General features: G+C 39.9%; 3 protein-coding genes across 4 annotated transcripts in view; all 3 read right to left on the reverse strand.

Annotated features, from left to right (window-relative positions):
- The window catches only part of LOC138027289 (uncharacterized), an 11,613-nt gene extending 6,344 nt beyond the window's left edge, over positions 1-5,269 (reverse strand). For both annotated transcript variants that reach the window (XR_011127441.1, XM_068874847.1), the window contains exons 1-3: positions 4,938-5,269; positions 3,644-4,333; positions 1,736-1,910 (exon numbers count right to left, since the gene is read on the reverse strand). Coding sequence is in view for 1 of the 2 variants with exons in the window: in XM_068874847.1 (XP_068730948.1) it covers positions 1,736-1,910; positions 3,644-4,333; positions 4,938-5,246 (1,174 nt within the window). In the remaining variant the exon portion in view is untranslated. The remainder of the gene's footprint in view (positions 1-1,735; positions 1,911-3,643; positions 4,334-4,937) is intronic.
- A 3,333-nt stretch (positions 5,270-8,602) lies between these two features.
- Positions 8,603-19,578, reverse strand: LOC138027731 (uncharacterized). The gene is made up of 7 exons (XM_068875336.1): positions 19,162-19,578; positions 14,481-15,170; positions 13,465-13,639; positions 11,791-11,891; positions 10,830-10,911; positions 9,919-10,064; positions 8,603-9,637 (listed from the first exon to the last, which is right to left on the reverse strand). The coding sequence occupies exons 1-7, from the start codon at positions 19,462-19,464 to the stop codon at positions 9,371-9,373; spliced, it is 1,764 nt and encodes a 587-aa protein (XP_068731437.1). The 5' UTR covers positions 19,465-19,578; the 3' UTR covers positions 8,603-9,370.
- Positions 19,579-19,660: 82 nt separating this feature from the next.
- The window catches only part of LOC138027732 (uncharacterized), a 33,591-nt gene continuing 33,251 nt past the window's right edge, over positions 19,661-20,000 (reverse strand). Inside the window, exon 20 of the mRNA XM_068875337.1 lies at positions 19,661-20,000. This exon is cut by the window's right edge and continues 740 nt beyond it. The gene's annotated coding sequence lies outside the window, so the exon portion shown is untranslated.

The raw sequence follows: 20,000 nt of genomic DNA on the forward strand, positions 1-20,000 counted from the left end.
CCTCATAGAATAATAATTATAATTGTTAAATATACCAGATAGACATCACAAACTGTCCCCCTAAATCTACTGTGTAAGTAAACATAAAATGTTGCGATCACCCTAACTTTCAAATAATACAAATCAAAGCTAATGTCCACTGGATTGTTCTGAATAATAATTATTATTTATAGTTGACGTTTAATAGACTTAAAGGGGCTGTGTCAGTGGTCAAGCTGGCCAGATTCTGCTGGATAATTCAGACCAGACCACAACACTGGAAACTCTGTGCCCTGTTGTAGTGGAATAGGGTGTTGGATCTGTAACCTATTCACATGTGCCCCCAATCAGCAAGTAAAATCATCTGGCATTAACCAGAGTAAAATCTACAAATCTCACAAGTTAAAGGGGACATATATTTTGAGGGGACCTAGATGTTGTGAACCCATTCACACCTAATAGTCCAGTCATCTAATGAAATTTTTATGGTCAAAGTCAAAAATTAAACTCTCTGTTACAAGCCAGAAGGCCCTTCAGGCTGGCCACTTATCTCGCGTTTCCTGTAGCATGAAGCGACTAGGAGTATTTCTACTCCCCCCTGGATGGGATGCTAGTCCATCGCAGGGTTACCCCCAGCATTAGCTCATTGACTCCTGGGGGTTCCTCATTGACGAGTAAAGAAATCATCTGGTGCTAGACAGAGTAAAATGCTAAGTTTGGTTTGGGTGTCAAAGTCAAACATCACCACTGAGATGCTTGAAATGTTTCACTGATAGTCTTTTTCAAATTCATCAAACATGCTATGTAAGTAATAAAAAAATACACTTGTATTAGCTAGTTACAATATTTGAGCTTTTCCTGTAATGAAAGTTAAATTTTTAATTTAAAAACAATGTGGGTACCATTAAGATGCTTAATCTAAGCATGTTCCACCGCATGAATTTTGGGGAACTTTCGTATGATAGGAAGTTGACCTTTATCTATCATTTGGCAGTGACGGTAATTCTGCTGCAATTAGTTTGACTTCAAACCACAAGGTGACTGGACTATAAAGTGCCCCCAATTGACAAGTAAAATCATCTGGCGTTAGCCAGAGTAAAAAAAAAAGAGTTTCACTCTCAGGTGGCAAAGGGTTATTGTCCCACAGAGTTAATGTGAGACGGGGCCTCCTGTTTATGTTCCTTATTGGAGAAGACTTGAAAAGTCTTTCAATTTGCAGATTTCATTACAAAGGCAGCCTTTTCTCTTCGTTTTAGTTAAAGACCCTGAGTGTTGGTCCAGCCAGACACAACTTCACAACTTCCTGTACGGTAGTCCAATGCTCAATCAACTGAGCTATCTGGTCAGTGGTATGTCCAGAAATGCACAGAAAGAGGTGAAAGCTGGTTTTGATACATGTCACAAAGTGTCCCATTTCCTCTCTGCATCGTAAGGGGTCCCCCAGAGTCAGTTTCTCAAGTAATAAACAAAGTTTTGAAAATTTGTACCAAAAAACCCCTTAATGCTACAACTTAGGTCATAAATAGTTGAAATCATGGTCAAGCTATGAATAACATACCCATCCAATTCAATAGTTCAAATGACGTCCAACATTGAAGAGGGAAAGAGGACAAATTTCTATCTATTCTAATTATTATTAACATGATTGTTATGCTTAAACTAAATGGAGCATTTCATTATTATGAACATTGAGCATTCAGCTAACAAAGTCCATTGTTGGACATCAGTTTTGGTAAGTCCGGGCAGCCAACATTACCTTGTCCAATATTTGCCACAAAAGGAAAACGATCCTTTAGAGCTACAGTAAGTTCTTTGCCAAGAGGTGCAGCACCACTCACAATAGTATCTAGGCTTGTTAGATCATAGTTTGCAACCAAAGGACTCTTGGTTAAAAATGTAACAATTGGTGGAACAATACAAATGCAGTGTATCTAGTGGACAAAGAAGCACCAAAGAAGTTATTAATAATCCATAATTTATGTGTTGTTGTGACACGCCTCTCCCTCTTAGGAACAATTAAGGGAAGAAAGAATTATTATTTAGTCAAATTGCTGCCAAGCTTTGAGCAGTGCCAAACCAAAGGCATGACTCGCTGAGCATTAAACTGAGATAACTCATCACCACATTCATAGTTAGGGGTTCCAGCTAGGTTAAGTGACACATGTACCTGACACTCCTCTGAAATGAATCATGGATGCAACATAAAGTAATTGGAAAATTGCTTCTTTGACCCTGCTTGTGGCATTGTTAGCTTAAATTAACATTTTCGTGATGACTTCCTTAAATGATGGATCACAGTTATCTCAACAGTCTTTGTGGTTAAGCAAGAATTTCAGCCATGTTTAAGCCATTGACTCCTCGGCACCTTGGGATACCCCCAGTTGACGAGTAAAATCCTCTGGCATTACACAGAGTGAATTCTATTAAGTCTCACTGCCAGGGGCCCGTTCCTCGAAAGTCCCAAAAACTTTTCAGGCCCGAAAAGCCATCTGTGAAATTGCCAACTGCTTGTTTTGGAGACCCGATCTGTTAACATGTTTTCAAGGTAATAAAAAGAAAAATAACAGAGAGGTTTGACGAATTAAATTCTCTCTGTTCTTGAGATACAAAGGAAATTGTGACACCCGAAAATGGTCTGTAAAGTTTTGGGACTTTCGAGAAACGGCCCCCCAGGAGTCAATGGGTTAATGGATTTATGATTAAAATCTTGGAATTCATTTTTATCTTCATGAACTTTCTCAACGTAATGACCATTCAGTTGTTGAGAGGCTCATCTTTTTCATTGACATACTATAAGCAGCGACTTTCAAGATACAGATTTTCAACTATTCAAACTGTCCTAAATTTAAGATAAAATTAATGATGGTGCTGCGTCAGTGGGAGGTTCTGACAAAGGGCTAATAAAAGCACGAAACATCAGCTCATAAACAGTAACTATATTATTCTTAAGGTGGTTAATTTCTTTACCTATCTCAACTCATTTGACAAAATCAAATTTTTTGTGCTTTAAGGTGGCTCAAACTGGTTTCAACCATTTTTGAGGGAATGTCATATTAGAAGAATTTACTCTACAACACTTTTTCACGTAACAACAATTTTATGGTACGACATGAAATGCCAATAATTGCTTTAACAACATGCACATAGTAACGTGACGTAATAAATTGTCCATCTAAAAACGCCTTATATTTTGTGTTTAAGCGCATATATCTCAAAAAAGAAATTGGTGACCCCCATTTTTTTTTATTAGCAGGCTAAGATAAAACTCTTAGTTTGAAAAAATCCTCTGGAGTGGATTCAGAGCAACTTTAAATTTTTCAATTGTTAAGGTGAAAACAAATCTGCTCGAGATAATTTTTTAAACCTCGCAGAGAGTTTAATCTTAATGTGCTTATCACTCTCCAGCAATAAAATGTGGGGGTCACTGAGTTTGTTTGTGAGATATAAATGTTAAAACAGAAAATATGGAATGTTTTTTAGGTGGCTCTTTTGTTGCCATGGTAACCTATTACGTAGATTCAATCCTTCCAAGTCATACAGTTTGTTGAAAGTGTTAAAACTGATTTGAGCCTCATTAAGTTTCATTAAAACACTCACGATTACATGATGATGATGATGGTGTGAAATATCTCTCATCATGGATGTTTTAAACTGATGGGCTTACCTTATAGTCTTGTATCAGCCTGAGCATTTCTTTTCCATCAAACTGTTGCATGCAGATTATCTTCCCACCACGCATTAAATATTGTGCCATAATTGCCACCATACCAAAGACATGAAAGAATGGAAGAAGTCCAAGGGCAGTTCCTCGCAATGGATGAGACCTGTATGCCTCATGAGACAGCATGCACGTTTGTGCCACTAAGATATGATGTGTTATCATGACTCCTTTGGGAAAGCCAGTTGTTCCACTAGAGTATGGCATGACACAAATATCCCCTTTTGGACTGACTGGCACTTTACTAGGAAATGCTGAACCATCATCATTCAAAAGTGTGGCCAGTGGCTCACAGCCTTCTGCTTCCCCAATGACAAACACATCACGAATTCCAACTTCTAATGCTGCTTTCTTCGCTTTGTCAGCAATCGGAGGTACAGTGACAATATATTTAGCACCTGCATCTTTCAGCTGGTAAGCTGACTCCATTTCTGTGAGAGTGGGATTCAATGTCGTTACCACCCCACCAAGAGCAATCACTCCAAAAAATAAAATGGAATATTCAGGTACATTTGGAAGGAACACTGCTAATACATCCCCTTTCTTGAAACCTCTTTTTGTTAAAGCTGATCCTAACTTTTCAATCAGTGCACTAAGCTCATTGTATGTGTATGTTCTTTCTGAGGAACCATCGATCTAAGTGAAGCAAAAGGAGTAAAGACTTCAGTGTGACCCACTTTTGACGGAACTAAGTTATCATACACTTGAACTGTTTTCCTACAATTTAAAAGGCATGCCATATCTGTTAAATTTTGGTGTGCTGATTTCAACTTTTTAAAACATGGAAAGAGGTCTTTCTTATTTTATTACTTAATTATTGGGAAGAAAAAAACAAATGGCAATTTACCGGTATTTAAAACACACAGATTTACCGGTATTTAAAACAAACAGATCAGTAATATCTAGTTGCACTGAAGTGGTATGCGAAATTGAGGACAATAATAAGCAAATTACTTTGTTTCTATTTTTTCACTCTCCTGATATTATTAACAGGGGTCAATACACTTTAAGTGACTTGTTTGATACTGTAGAGCACCAAATTACCCACCCACGCAGCTTCACGGTTCACACCGTTTTATTGCACTCCAAAAATCAAAGTTATGTTACGGAAATGCTGTGCAGCGATTTCACTTGCAAGGGGTCTAAATAGCTTTCGTAACACCCGATGCTTTGGATGAACGACGCTATTCAACAACAGGCCCTTTTGTTATTCACCGATATCACTCATAAAAAGACTCACCACTGCGATGTCATCTCCATATTCACGAAATTTACTCGTCACAAATTCAGTGACCGACTGTTCTGGGATGTCAACCGTGTATTTACTATGCACGATGCCCGCTTCAGTCGAATATAATCTTGTGAAGGGAGTCCGTGTGGGTTGTTTTTTTAGCGATACTTTTCTCACGCTTTTCTCTTGCAAGGTGGCTGTATTTTCTAATGCAATGTCGACCCTTCGTACCATACTAACGAAAGACCTTCGAAATACACCATGATTTAAAAACCTTTTGATACGAAGAGAACAAGGTGCAAGAAACGAATTTGCCATTTTACTTCCGCTCTTCGAAGTAGCGTGACGTAACGTATTACATGCGTGACGGCTTGACAAATGATGAGGAAACTAGAAATCGCAACCTTTCTGTAACTTTTGTTTTTTGTGCTGTATCGGGTGATTTGATGGATTGGTGCATCCATGGCATTCTCCCATATATACCGATGAAGGTAATTTTTCGGGCAGTTTCTTTTCTCCTCAGCTCCTCATTGGCGCTTCGCCAAAAAAGGTCAAAAAAGCATGAACAAGGATACCAAAGGCGTGCACATTCCAGGACCGCTCGTTCCATAGCGAATATTTTAAGGTGGCTCTGAATCCGCTCCTGAGAATTTTTGTAACTTGTTGTATTTTTTCTTTTTTATTCAAACATGCATTGTTTTCCCCAAAAGCACATAGGCTTAACTATTGCAGTATTGTATAACTAGACGAGATCTGGCGTGTTCATAGACATTTTCGCCGCTTACATCGAGTACAATACGCAGGCTTCTAAGTTAGTACTGTAAAATGAGATAGACAAGAAAGTAAAGAACCTGTGCAATATTTGTACACCGGTCGTTCAGGACAAGTAGATTTGATGCTTGGGCAACCGACTTTCTCTGACCACTTGCCCTCCGTAATCACCCATTCAAACTATCAATCGAATTACTGAAAAGATGTCAAGAAACGAAAAATACTAAGTACATTTCTCTTTTTTTTCCTTTGAATAGTTAATAAACTCAGACAAGTGGAGGAAACCTTCGAGCAAGTGGGTTTTCAAGTTTACTCGCCCAAAGGGCAACTGGGAATTTCAATTTTCACTAGGCCTGGACGCAATGTATAGAAAGCCGCTATCTAAGAAACTTGAAAGGATTGAAAAAACGGTTGCTTGCTTTCCTTTCATTTCCTTTCCTTAACGGGACTGTGTCACGGCATTGCAGTTGATTTTGTGTAGTTTTACCAATTATTTGCCCCTACTCGCTATGCAAGTCAACGATTACCCAGAAGTTACTTTCAAACAACAACTCAAAATTCGTTCACGATTAGAAGTGTCTGTTGTGCGCCCAAAGGCTTAGACTACCGTACACACTAATGCGTTTTCAAAAACCTCCGGATCCCTAAAACGGATGAAAAGATCTGCGTCCACACTAGTGTTTTCACATCGTATTCGGCCGTCCACACCAGAGACTAGGGAGCTTAAACAACGTTGCCGTCGCCGTTGTCGTTGCTTAAGCTCCCTACTAGGGAGCTTAAGCAACGACAACGGCGACGGCAACGAGAACGTCATCTCAAAATATAAATTTGCGTTATTTCAATCGCTTCGTGACTATTTCAACGTTTTTAATATGACAAGGGTGTGGTCATTCCTCAAAGATGAGACCAGTCGGAACGGCACTTCATTTTAGGCGAGAAAATGAAAATTTATCCTTAAGTGCTGACGTTCTTCATAAAACCAAAAACTTCATCATCATCATTTATTTGCCTTTATGTGTATAACAGATTTTAAAAAAGCATACAGCAGGTTGTTAGGCGAGGAGACCTCAGGAAACCACCAGGCTTATAGGAGAGGCCACCTCGACATCACAATATTAAACAAAAATAAGGGCTGCGAAGGAGTGCGGCAGGAACTAACTCAGAAACTATTTTAATAAAAACTCTAGCACTTTGTTCTTAAACATAGGAAAGCTTGACAAATTGGTAATAGAGGCAGGAAGACAGTTCCAGACCCTAGGTCCTTGGTAAAGAATTGTGAACTTCTTAATGTTCGTGCGACAGGAATGCACACGATAATTATCGGCTGTTCTTGTGTCATATTTATGGACTTGACTGTTTGTCATAAACAGATTGAAGAAAAGTGGAGGCAGCAGATTATTGTGGTAGCGGAACATGAATTTAGCAATATCGAGGGTATTGAGTTGGAAGATGTCTAAGATTTTCAGTTTAGAAAAAAGAGGAGCAGTATGTGCTCGATATTCTGAATTTGTAACAGCTCGCACCACTCGCTTTTGCAGATAATAAATTCTATTTAAATTAGATACGTAAGTGGACGACCACGTAGAGTTACAATAAGTAATGTATGGATAAATTAATGTATAGTACAACATAAGTTTGGTCTTACAGGATAAGTAGAAACGCGTCCTGGATAAAATACCAACTGATTTAGCGATTTGTTTACAGACAAAGTTTACGTGATATTTCCAAGTAAGGTGTTCGTCTAGATAAACCCCAAGAAATTTAGTTACATTACTTTGAGTTAGAGATTGACCCCCAAAGGAGAGAGAAAAACTGTGATTGACTTTCCTCTGACTCGGACTAAATATAACATAATTTTTCTTTTGGACATTAATCGAGAGCTTATTGCATCTTAACCAAACATCAATATTTAGTAACTCATTATTAAGCACATTCTCCAAGTAGTTAGGATTAGAGTGTGAAAGAAAGATACTAGTGTCGTCAGCAAAAAGCAGAGGTTCAGTTAATTTGGAAGCTCTAGGAAGATCATTTATGTATAATATGAAGAACAAAGGGCCCAGGATGGATCCCTGAGGAACTCCACACTTAATGGTCTGCGTTGGAGAACATGTTTGATTAATTTGGACAAATTGCCGGCGGCATGAAAAGTAGCTTTTAATCCACCGCAGAGCCACATCACGGATACCATAGTGCTCCAGGCTATTTCACGTTGTTGTTTTGCTGACGACGGCAACGAAATGGACAAAAGCGAAAAACGCACGTGCAGGGCGTGCAAAGCTATTGTTTTTACCCACTAAATATGCAAATTTGTGACGTTCTCGTTGCCGTCGCCGTTGTCGTTGCTTAAGCTCCCTATTACCAATCAAACGAGCCAATCATATTGATTTGCGTGTTTGTAAAAATATCAACCAATCCGAGCCTGAGGGTGTCAGATCCTGACCCTGGCGTCTGCAAGGAAGTGAGAATTAAAGTCCAAGGTAACCAAAGGTTTTCCTCTTTCTCGCCACTTCGAGGTCTCTTGCGGCTCAAGAAAAACCTTTGGGACCGGGACCCGGTTGTTCGAAAGCCGATTAACTTAATCCAGGATTAGCGTAAACTTTGGTTTATTTGTTTCAACTTTTCAGTGCAAGTTTCTTTTGCTTATTTTTGGTTTTCGAGATTGACTTCCTCTAATGTAAAATTTTGCCAAATATCAGCGTTGTACAATATTTGGGAGTAGAGAAATAAACTCCTTGGTAATTTTTCTAATCTGGGATTAGCGTTAATCGGCTTTCGAACAACCGGGCCCAGGGTATCACTTTCCCGTCGCTTAATTTGGCTAAATTTCATGACACAGCCCATTCTATACAAAGTGTGGTAAAGTTAAACTTTGGAACACCGAATACAAAATTTCAGTAACGCAGTTGGTGTTAAGAGAGGACCTCTTTTATTGTACACATTACTAAACCACAGGGCGCATTTTAAAAGCTTCCACGTTATAGAGAATGCTAAAGTGAATAAAAGCACAAGCCCTTTTCAGCTTAATTCTAACGTAAAGGCAAATTCCACTAAAGGGCTCAAACTATCCTGTGTAGCTTGCTCTTCTTAAAGATCTGTCATTTCGGAGCGCGTGACATCCGCAAAAGCGATCGGCGAGGAGAAGGCTGGGGCCGAGATTTCTAACTACAAGAGAAGGATAGGATAAGATTATTGGGGAAACGAAAACTGCCTGTCCAGATTGACCGGCCTTCTCGAGTAGTTAATACGCTGGCGTAAGGACAGTTTCCGATAATTACACGTCAATCAAATGGATGCGTTTCTTTGGGATGATCCGACAAAGGATCATTGATCCAAGATAACTTGGATCACGGTGCATCAAAGGAAACGAAGAATCCACTCTGGGAAAGGAGTCTTCGGTTCCTCTGATGCACCATTATCCAAGTGATCTTGGATCAATGATCCTTTTTCGGATCATCCCAAAGAAGCGCACCCAAAGTGACTTGGAATTAACCAAACATTTGAGTGGAGTGTACTTATCCAATCAAAATAGTCCGTATCCCTGCGTACAGGCTACTCAAAGAGGCGGTCAATGTGGGCAGGGGGTCCTTCGTTTCTCCCGCTCATCATTCTCGTCCTGTTAGAAATCTCGCGCGCTCCTCTACACAGGCTAGGATTAAACCTGTATCAAACATCTACAAATTTCTCAGTTCTCGCTTGAGTATTTTTCCACTGGCTGTTTTAGGGATCTGCTCTACAAATGCTACCCCTCCCCTGAGTTTTTTGTAGGGGGCCACTCTTTCAGCAACAAACTCAATTATCTCTGTCTCAGTGACTTCTCCTTTTAGAACAACAAATGCTTTTGGAACTTCTCCGGCAGCTTCATGAGGAATTCCAATGACTGCAACATCCATAACCTTTGGGTGTGCGTGAAGAAGAGCTTCCAATTCAGCTGGGGCCACCTATATTTGAGATTATTAATATCATTATTATTATTTAAGTCAAAGAGTAACTCGGAATGATCCTATTCTTTTTAGGAGGACCTTTTTGGGTGATGCACCATTGAAGGGCTAAAAGCCTCACTCCCCTTTTGTGTTCAAATAGAAAAGAAACCTTGTTCTGACATTTTTTCAGGAGAAGGGCGGAGGGGGGCAGTCTTAACAGTTTTTGAAGTGAATACAGTGGGGAGAAGGAACTATTGACCAATCTATTTACGTCGCTAAGATAAAAAAAATTAATTCACCGGAAATCCTTTGAATTTGATGAGATCTTTTATCCTGTCCACAATGTAAAAGTGTCCATCCTTGTCATAGTATCCAATGTCCCCACTATGAAACCATCCATCGGGTGTGATGCTTTCTGCAGTGGCTTTCTGGTTATTGAGGTAACCTAAAACAGGAGAGCCAAATAATGCAGGAAAAAACGTTACTCTATATTGAACCTACTACTAATCTTCAAATATTAGGGAACAAAATTCCCTCATAGATGTAATGGAACTAGAACTGGGAAAAATCTGAATCCCATATGGGAGTTGAGCACACAACCGTCCAGGATCGATCTAGATGAGCTATTACCAAAGAGCTACTAAAGCTATGGTGAGTATAGAGACTACATGATGCAGTTCTGGTCAAATCTCATAGAAAACCCGTTATCGCCTTATCCTCCTATAGCACAGTGGTTATAGTTGCCTGCGTGGCTGGCAGGATTGTTGGCGCAGGAGGCAATAACGAGCGGCAAAGCCGCGCGGAGAATGGGGAAGGATGCTGTGAACAGCTCCCCTCCCCATTCTCCGTACGGCTTGGTGCCTCCCGGCAGCTACGTAGGCTATGGTTGAAGTATTCATAGCTGGATCTTTAAGAATCATGGATTAAAATCCCATCTAGGACTCAGTTTTTTGTCTAAAACTTAAACTTTTTAAATAAACTTCTAACGGCTTAAAAATCCTTTAAAAATGCCCTGACGCTCATCTCAAGGCTATAACACCTAACAGTTGCCAACAGAATGCAGGAATTACATTTCCACTGTCATAGATTTAACAGTTAGCCTTTCAGAGAACTTCTCCAGGCAACCAAGACACATTTCTCTGCAGTTGCTGGTTTTTCTTTTTCAATCCGTTCTCCATGTTTTAGAAATGAATCTCTAAGACCCTCTAACCTTTCATAACAGTCGGTCCTTTGATGCACACCTCTCCATTTTGGTTTGGACCAAGAGGCTCACCTGTTTGAACATCAACCACCTGTAATACAGTGTTGAAGCGTCAATGTTGTTGTTTATCCTTGAGTTCTGTACTCTTTATATCAGTCTCTATTGACTCTCTGTCGTAGTCTATATGTACCAAACAACATTGTTTGGGCGACAACAGTAGCAGTAGCAGAATGCCAGTTGGACCTTAGCTTCCTGCATTCCCTTTCTCTGTACCAACTCTGTAGTGGGGTCATTTGGTTCAAGGATTCATCGTTATAGCGAGTCACTAGAGAAGAACATGCCACTATTTTCCCACTTCTTAATAGTATGTGCGTAGTAAGAGGGACTTAACGATCTGCGACGGCGACGTCGACGAAAACGTAACTTTGCGATATCGTAAGTCTGTCGCGATTATTGGATCTCGTTCGCGTCGTACAATATGGGCGAAGTATTCTAAAAATGAATTGGTACGAGCGGTTTCAGACTAAAAATAGAGAATGAAAGGTTACGTTCACGTTGTCGTCAAAAACTCAAATTTGGTGATTCCACGTTGTTGTTGTGCAGAGAACCGCAAAAATATGCGCTAAAATACGTGCAGCACGATTATTTTTCCTCTTTTAACCAATGATATTACTGTTTTGTGGCGTTATCGTTTCAGTTGCCGTCGTAGTTTCGTAAACTCCCTAATATTGGATGATCTTTAGACATCTGACCTTTCTGACACGTGAAGACATTCATTTGGACTCTCGATCACCATCCTCTGGGATTCCAACTACTGTCTTTGATTTTTGGCTTGAAAAGACCATAAGAATGGTGCCAGAGCCCCCTACAGTACCTTGTTGTTTGGAACTCTTTCACTTTCATTTAATTACTGGAAGAACAAGCTGTGCCAAACTTCCTGGCATTAAAGACATTGCGGTAGAAATCTCACCTTTGCTTGAAGATTTGGCAAAACTGTCCCAGAAGAACCAGGCTTCCAGTCATTTCGAGGACAGAGCGTTGCTGCTGGGCTTGTCTCTGTCAGGCCATAACCTAAAAGTTATAACGTCAATGCCGATAACTTGGTGTCCAGTAACAACAAGTCAAATAAATTATGTCTCTTTAAAACAAGTTTATCTACATCTACTCTACATGTTCCATCACTCGGCAAAGTCCCTTTTTGACTTATGGCTGTTTCTGCTTAGGTGGCCTCATACACCACAAGCCTTTTTAGAGACATCACTGCCAAGCCGGCCCTCCTCTGCTGGAGAGAACAGGACAGCCGCAACACCGGGGACTTCATCCCCTACTCTTCTCGAATAGTGTGTGGGTTCTTTAACCAACAGGGAACTTATGAACATGGAAGATATTTGTGAGATGGGGCCTACGGCTTATAGTCCTTATCCGAAAAGACTTGAAAGTATAACCATTTGCAGATGAAATTACAAAGGCAGAAGTTTCTCCTCAGTTATTTTAAGATCCTGAGTGTTGATCCGGCCGGGGTACGAACCTGTGACCTCCCGCATGACAGCCCGATGCTCAACCAACTGAGCCATCGGTGCGCAAAAAAGGTGAATGGGTGTTAGCCCTTCTTTAGGGGGAATTGGCTTGGCATTGTGGTTTCAGCATCTCAGTGACGCATAAAATATTATAATTCACTTGACGAAAGACTAATGCTCGAAATGTCAGCTGACACTAATCTTTCTCATGGTACTTAATTTACCTTTGTCAACTCGGTTGGGAAAACCAAATTTCCAAGGACAATGGTTCATAAATTAGTTCTAACAGAACATTTAAACACAGGGTTGAAGTGTCCTTCAAAACAGGTGATATGTCATGAAGGATGGCAGGACGTCAAGACTTCAGATCATGGCATATATGGGCATTAATTAGTAATCAGTAACAAAAGGATTAAAACCTGAAAAATTCCACATTGAATGGGATTTGAAGCCAAGACCTCTTCAATACTGGTGCAGTGCTCTACTAAGAGAGCAACAATGAATGAAGGGGGTAGTTTCTAAAGAAACTGTGGTGCTGCGTCGGTGGGGATGTAGTATACAAAAATTTGGTTTTATCAACGGAGTTGATAATGTAAATTGGCCACCGTACAGAGATTCTAAAAGCTGACGTTTCGAGCGTTAGCCCTTCGTCAGAGCGAAGGGCAAACGCTCGAAACGTCAGCTTTTAGAATCTCTGTACGGTGGCCAATTTACATTATCAACTCCGTTGATAAAACCAAACAATGAGAGGAGTTTGCTAAAGAGGCAATATTTGATACAAGGACTGACTCAGGCTAGCACACTTGCGTTCTCTGAAATGTCAGGCTAGTTTTGACAGACATGTCTAGAGGTCAAAACAGATTTTTATAAGAGTTGTGAAGTGTCCGTTCTTCACTCTGTATCTTGAAGGGTCCCCCAAAGTAAGCCCTTCAGGTGACAAACACAGTTATGAAATCCTTATCACAAGATCCTAAATACTAGGGCCAACAAAGACAATATTGATAACCTTGTTAAGACAAACGATTTATACTTAGGCCTTAAGGGACATTTCACTTATCCAATCATAATAATATTATTGTGTCCATTTTTGGACATCAGGGATGAGTCAAGGCAACTACCGACTTTACCTTGTCCAACAGTTGCTACAAAAGGAAAACGATCCTTTAGTGCAATAGTAAGTTCTTTGCCAAGAGGTGCAGCACCACTCAAAATAGTATCTATGCTTGTTAGATCATAGTTTGCAACCAAAGGACTCTTGGTTAAAAATGTAACGACTGGTGGCACAAGATAAATGCAGTGTATCTAGTAGACAAAAAAGCATCAAAGAAGTCAGTAATGCAAATGGTATTTTGCTCCCCCTCCCCCTAGTTTGAGATGGGTACCAATTGAGTCTATGCATCTTATAGCAAGTTTCAATTGAATATCGTAAAACCAAAACCAAAGTAATTAATTACTTTGGCCAATCGGAAAGGACGGAGACAATCCGGTAAACCAATAAAAACTGGAAGTAATTACACGTAGCCGACACAAAGCGCGGGAAAATATGCACGCGGGAGCCACGATTGGTTTTGGTTTCACTTCTGGTTGGTTGAACTTGAAAAGTGGCGCGAGATCTCTGAACCAGTCACTGAGTGAAGTAATCATAAACCAAAGCAATTCGCTAATTACTTTCGACACTCAATTGAAAACCGCTCTATAGCAAATAATTGCTTTTCCATCCCCGTTCGTGGCGTTGTGACCTTCCATGTCATTCCAATTAACATTTAGTTATGATTACTTACTTGGTTAACTTGGCCAGAAGTTTGGCCATGTTCAAGAAATTATGCGGAAAATCTTAGAAATATAACTAGATGAAGTTCCTAGACAAACGACCCTTCAGTTGTTGAGAGGCTCTTCTTCCATGTTTGATGTTACACTGCATACTTTAAGAAGTGACTTTCAAGATAAAGATTCGGTGACTATTCAAACCGTTCTAAATTCAAACATTCAGGATTTTCACCGAGCTAGTCGAGTCGAAATAATTTTCTGCAAGGCACGGACCATGAAAAGAGATTCATTCAGTGTCATACCCTTCATAGACAAAAGTAGCACGTTAGTATGAAATATCTCCCACTGTACAGACAATTCTAAATGATGGGCCTACCTTAAAATCTTGTACGAGCCTGAGCATTTGTTCCCCATCAAACTGCTGCATGCAGATTATCTTCCCACCACGCATTAAAGATTGCGCCATAATAACCACCATACCAAAAATATGGAAGAATGGGAGAAGTCCAAGGGCTGTTCCTTGGAATGGATGAGACCTGTATGCCTCATGAAGCAGCATGCACATTTGTGCCACTATGTTATTATGAGTTAGCATGACTCCTTTAGGAAAGCCAGTTGTTCCACTAGAGTATGGCATGACACAAATATCCTCTATTGGACTGACTGGCACTTTACTAGGAAATGCTGAACCGTCGTCATCCAAAAGTGTGGCAAGTGGCTCACAGCCTTCTGCTTCCCCAATGACAAACACATCACGAATTCCAACTTCTAATGCTGCTTTCTTCGCTTTGTCAGCATTCGGAGGTACAGTGACAATATATTTAGCACCTGCATCTTTCAGCTGGTAAGCTGACTCCGTTTCCGTGAGAGTGGGATTCAATGTTGTTACCACCCCACCGAGAGCAATCACTCCAAAAAATAAAATGGGATATTCAGGTACATTTGGAAGGTACATTGCAAATACATCCCCTTTCTTGAAACCTCTTTTTGTTAAAGCTGATCCTAACTTTTCAATTGAAGTACTGAGATCATTATATGTGTATGTTCGTCCTGAGGAACTGTCGATCTAAACGAGTAAAAAGAAAAATGGATTTTTATGACCCAATAAAATAATTATCTATTTTCGAATGCACCATAATACACTTTGTTTGCCCCCTAGGGCATTCGAAAGTGAAGAATGGCACTATATATAATAATGTATTCTGGCACTAATTAATATAAATATTATACATCACAAGCTGAAACGGTATAAAAAAGTTTTCCGTCTTTTTTGTTATCATTGTTTGTCTGTACACTGTCAGTTCAGAGCCATATCGTTCGTTTATATAGGGAACTATTCTCTTTCCAGATTTCAACTAGAAGTTGTGGTGTTATTAATCATATTAGAGGTGAATCTTTGTCAAAGAAAATGGCTTCTTCTTGCCTGGTCTCTTCGGTTTTCAAGTGTTAATTTGTTTATCCATTTTGGACTTCAGTATAACATCAATTGTCAAGGTCTCTTTGTTTGTTTTAATTTCTCACGTGACGAGTCGTGGATCACTAAGACCCGACAGTTCCCAACAGCCAGAAAACAAAACTTGGTGACAAACTATACGAGCGTTGGTAACTTTTGCGTACAAGTATTCTTGAAAATTTATGATGTGATCGTTACCGTAATGTAACGTGATGATATTTACGTACGAAATCAAACTAACGGCGCGTTCGATTGACCCTATTCCGGAATAAGAATACGTGAAGTGATGATTTAAAACGGTATGTCTGGCGTTTTGAAGCAACAAGGATGATAAAGTTATGTCTAAAATAGCATTGTAGCAAGTGTTTGACAATTTTTATGTGAATCTCCGTAAAAACGAAGGATTTCTAACTTCTATTCCATTTATTCCTATTCCGCAATACGGTCAATCGAACGCACCCTAAACGTAATTCGATCAAAAATATTTTGCGCGGTTGCTTTTGCAGCTGAGAGCAATTTGTGTGCGTTCCTTTATCTTAGCGTATTGTAAGCAGACCTTGTTTAGCGGTCTCTATACTTTACGCGGGACTTTACGCCAACCGTATATAGTAACTCGGTTAAATTTAAACGCAATTGACAAAAATGGTTTGAAACAGACGTATCTGGAGTCTTTAACCTAACAGTGTCATCTAATTAAAATACTAACTGATTCATCGTTTCCTTTCACCCTGACCAGAGAAGTGTGATAGAAAGTGTGGTTTTAGAACTTTTTTCAAGTTTTTCATCCGCAAATAGCAGAATAAAAAAACCCGCAAAACAAGGCCGCAAAAATTATCTCCCTTCAGTCAGGGGCACCCAACGAATCTGTTCCTCACATTATCTGTTCCCCAGAGGAATCTTGCTGGCTGGCAAAAATGCAGGTGTTTCGATGAGCTGGCTGGGAAATTTATTATTGATAGAGGTTTTGCCTGGGAATTACTGACTTTTTCTAGCATTTCAACTCGAGCTGGCAGTAGAAACTCTGAAGACTGAGGACGACTAAAAAAAAAAAAAAAAAAAAAGGGAACCCCTTCCCTCTTCCAGAGAGTAGTCACAAACATACGACGGCTGGTCAGAGTGATTGCGCTTGCGGAGAAATCCTGTTTTGTCCCGGTTTTGTCCCGGTTTTGTCGCTTTTGTTCGGTCGTTTTCGATCGAGGGATATGAAAGCGCGCGGAATTCCTGGCTGGGAAACCAACCAATTTTATCTAGCTGGCTGGGAAATTTCTTGTGTGTCTTGCTGGGAAAAAGGAACAGATAATGTTTTCCCAGCAACACTGAAAAACACCTGAAAATCAAACATACGACGGCTGGTCAGAGTGATTGCGCTTGCGGAGAAATCCTGTTTTGTCCCGGTTTTGTCGCTTTTGTTCGGTCGTTTTCGATCGAGGGATATGAAAGCGCGCGGAATTCCTGGCTGGGAAACCAACCAATTTTATCTAGCTGGCTGGGAAATTTCTTGTGTGTCTTGCTGGGAAAAAGGAACAGATAATGTTTTCCCAGCAACACTGAAAAACACCTGAAAATGCCTTAATAACATTTATTTTCATTAACTGGGGTATAATAATACATTTTACAACAAATTGGTCGTTGGGTGCTCCTGTTCAGTCAAATTAAAAATTCAGCTTTTAATAGACTTTTACACTAGGGCGATGTACACTGGACTAAACAAGAACATTAACACGATTTTCCATTGGAAACAGAAACCCGAGATTACGAACAAAACAATATGTAAAGGACAGAAAATGTCAGCAGCACACTGAGCAATTCAATACATTAGATTAGTACGAATGGGTCATTTGAAAGAATACCATTTGCTGGGGCGGTGTACCGCGTCTGCAAACCGGCAAACGGTATTAATGAAACGGTGTTTTGTTGTGCATGGTAAGCGTGGGCTTCCGTCTTTTTTTGTTTTGTCGGTTGTTGTTCAGTTCCTTTTGCACAGGAAGGTATTGCAGTTATACCGTATCATCTGTCATAGAGTGAACTGTGACTCGAGATACCACACAATAAAATAAAAGTTGAAAATGAAATGTGCTGCTTTTCTGCTGTTTGAACAGAGATTACAGAAATTTCAGTCTTCTCTAACCGCAAAATACAAAAAATCGCCAACCCCGTAACTTGCATCGTATAATCGAGTGAGTTGTGAGAAAGCCAAACATCAGCTTCCGGTTACATTTGCAATATTACCGTTATATTGTATTGTCCTTTTCTAGTCTTATTTTTAAGTGTTTTTACTGAGTTTGCTGGTGCACCGAGTTGTGCATTAGTTCTTCCAAGCTAGAGGGATCCCTTCTTCAGGAACAATATTATTTTCCTGTTGATTTGTTTGTAACGTTTTCTAGATTTTCCATGTAGAGTTTAGATTTTACAGCCTAGTGGATTTTTTTGTTATTGTTCAAATTAAAGAAGTCTCGAGCTTGCTGCGTTTGTTAATACGTTCTGTACCAAAACCTTGAAACCTGCTCCTTATGTGGTGTATTGCTATAGAGTGTTTTCGCTCATGTGACGAGCAGCCGTATTTGCATACTAAATCAAAGGGAAGAATTTTCATAAAAATAGAGTTCAATTCCCAAAAGAATATTTCACTCCTCCAACATGGCCGCCGTGACGTCATGTGAAAACGAAACAATGACCACAACCAGGTTTTCTGAGCCCGCGAGACTGAGCACCCCTAGCAAACAATTGTTTTGGTAGGTAAGACGAAAACCGCTGGTCAGCAACCTGTTTCTGGTCATTGTTGTCTAAGGTCTTCCTGTGAAATCACTCTATATTGACACTCTCTTGAACTTATTGATTCACACAATGCTGGTCACGCTAGCGTCGACCGGCCATGGGGCAAGCATATTGTGCATAAAATAGTTTGGCAACTTCTTGGAACGCTCTTTTTGGTGGGGGATGACATATTTAGTTATTTTATGCACATAAGCATGGGCAAATCTTTACTGAATCACGAGCGAGATTTTGTATCAGGTTTTCATGAAATGCCAGACCCGTCATATATGAAGATGTATATTTCGCATTTAATTAATTGCGAAGTCACTGATTCGTTTATGTATGTAGACGAGCATTTCGCAGTTAACTAACTGCAAAGTCCTTCGCTTCTGTAATATGTATAGAGAGACATTTTTGCTAAATTTCATTTGTCTCTATAGAGTGGCATAAATGCAAACTTTGCAATTGTAAAATCTCTCCTCTTATTTTATGTTTGGCAAAACGAAAATTTGAACTTGCCGTAAAAGCGGTGCCAAATCTCTTAAACAACGCGGAAAATTAGGACAGACTGGTTAGTGGTATTATTCTAGAATCACGCTAACAGTCTGGATGTGTTAACAACTACGGGACTTTTGCCAAAACCTATTTCGAAGTCTCTCTTTGGTAAATATCGAGTCTGTTCTTTAATTTTCTTTGCCGAATACTTACATTAATGTAAGTAGACTAACCATTGTTATTAATCGGTGGATATCGAAATCACGAAACAGCGATGGACTTGGAGTCTGTGCGTAGATTTAGTGACCTTTATTAGTCGTTTGCTTTACTCTTTAGTTAATGTGAAAAGACTTACCATTGCAATGTCATCTCCATATTCGCGAAATTTACTCGTCACAAATTCCGTGACAGACTGTTCTGGGATGTCAACCGTGTATTTACTGTGCACGATACCCGCTTCATTCGAATACAACCTTGTGAAGGTAGCCGTCCGAGTGAGTTGTGTTAAAAGCGATGTTTTTCTGACGCTTGTCTCTTTCCGGGTGGATGTGTTTTCTAATGCAATGTCGACCCTTCGTACCATACTAACAAAAGACCTCCGAAATACGCCATGATTTAAGAACCTTTTGATACCAAGAGAAAGAAACGAATTCGCCATTTCACCTCGAGTGCAGGTGAACTCACGCCACAAAGGGGTGTTCACATGAAATCCGTTCGAGTTAAAAATCCCGATCTGATGTCAAAGGTGAAGTGGCAACACTTTATCAAACGCTCTGTGAACCAACTTAGTCACACAATCAACAATCTGTGTGAGTTGGCGCATGGTTGGACAGTAATTCGTACCCACAGACCACTCACATAAATGGTAGACGATTTATTGCTCTTTTGTATTTTTCTTAATTAGATCTACTGGCCTCATTTTGGTTTACGTATTTTCTTGACTTTGCACACCGCAGCAAGGCTTAATGGAATTGAAGGAAAACAATATTAAATTCCATAGACCAATTTCGATATATTAAAATTCAGTCCTAAACAAAAGACGTGCTCTCGAGGCTCTGGGGAATAAACTCATACAAATCTTTATATTTATTCCCCAGAGCCTCGAGTTGATGCCTTTTGTTTAGGACTGAAATTGGTCTATTGTCCACATATCGAGCTTTAAGATTCCCGGATATCGACAACCAAGTCTTCCGC

The sequence above is a fragment of the Montipora capricornis genome, chromosome 12 (assembly GCF_036669925.1).
Source record: "Montipora capricornis isolate CH-2021 chromosome 12, ASM3666992v2, whole genome shotgun sequence".
Classification (NCBI taxonomy): Eukaryota; Metazoa; Cnidaria; class Anthozoa; order Scleractinia; family Acroporidae; genus Montipora; species Montipora capricornis.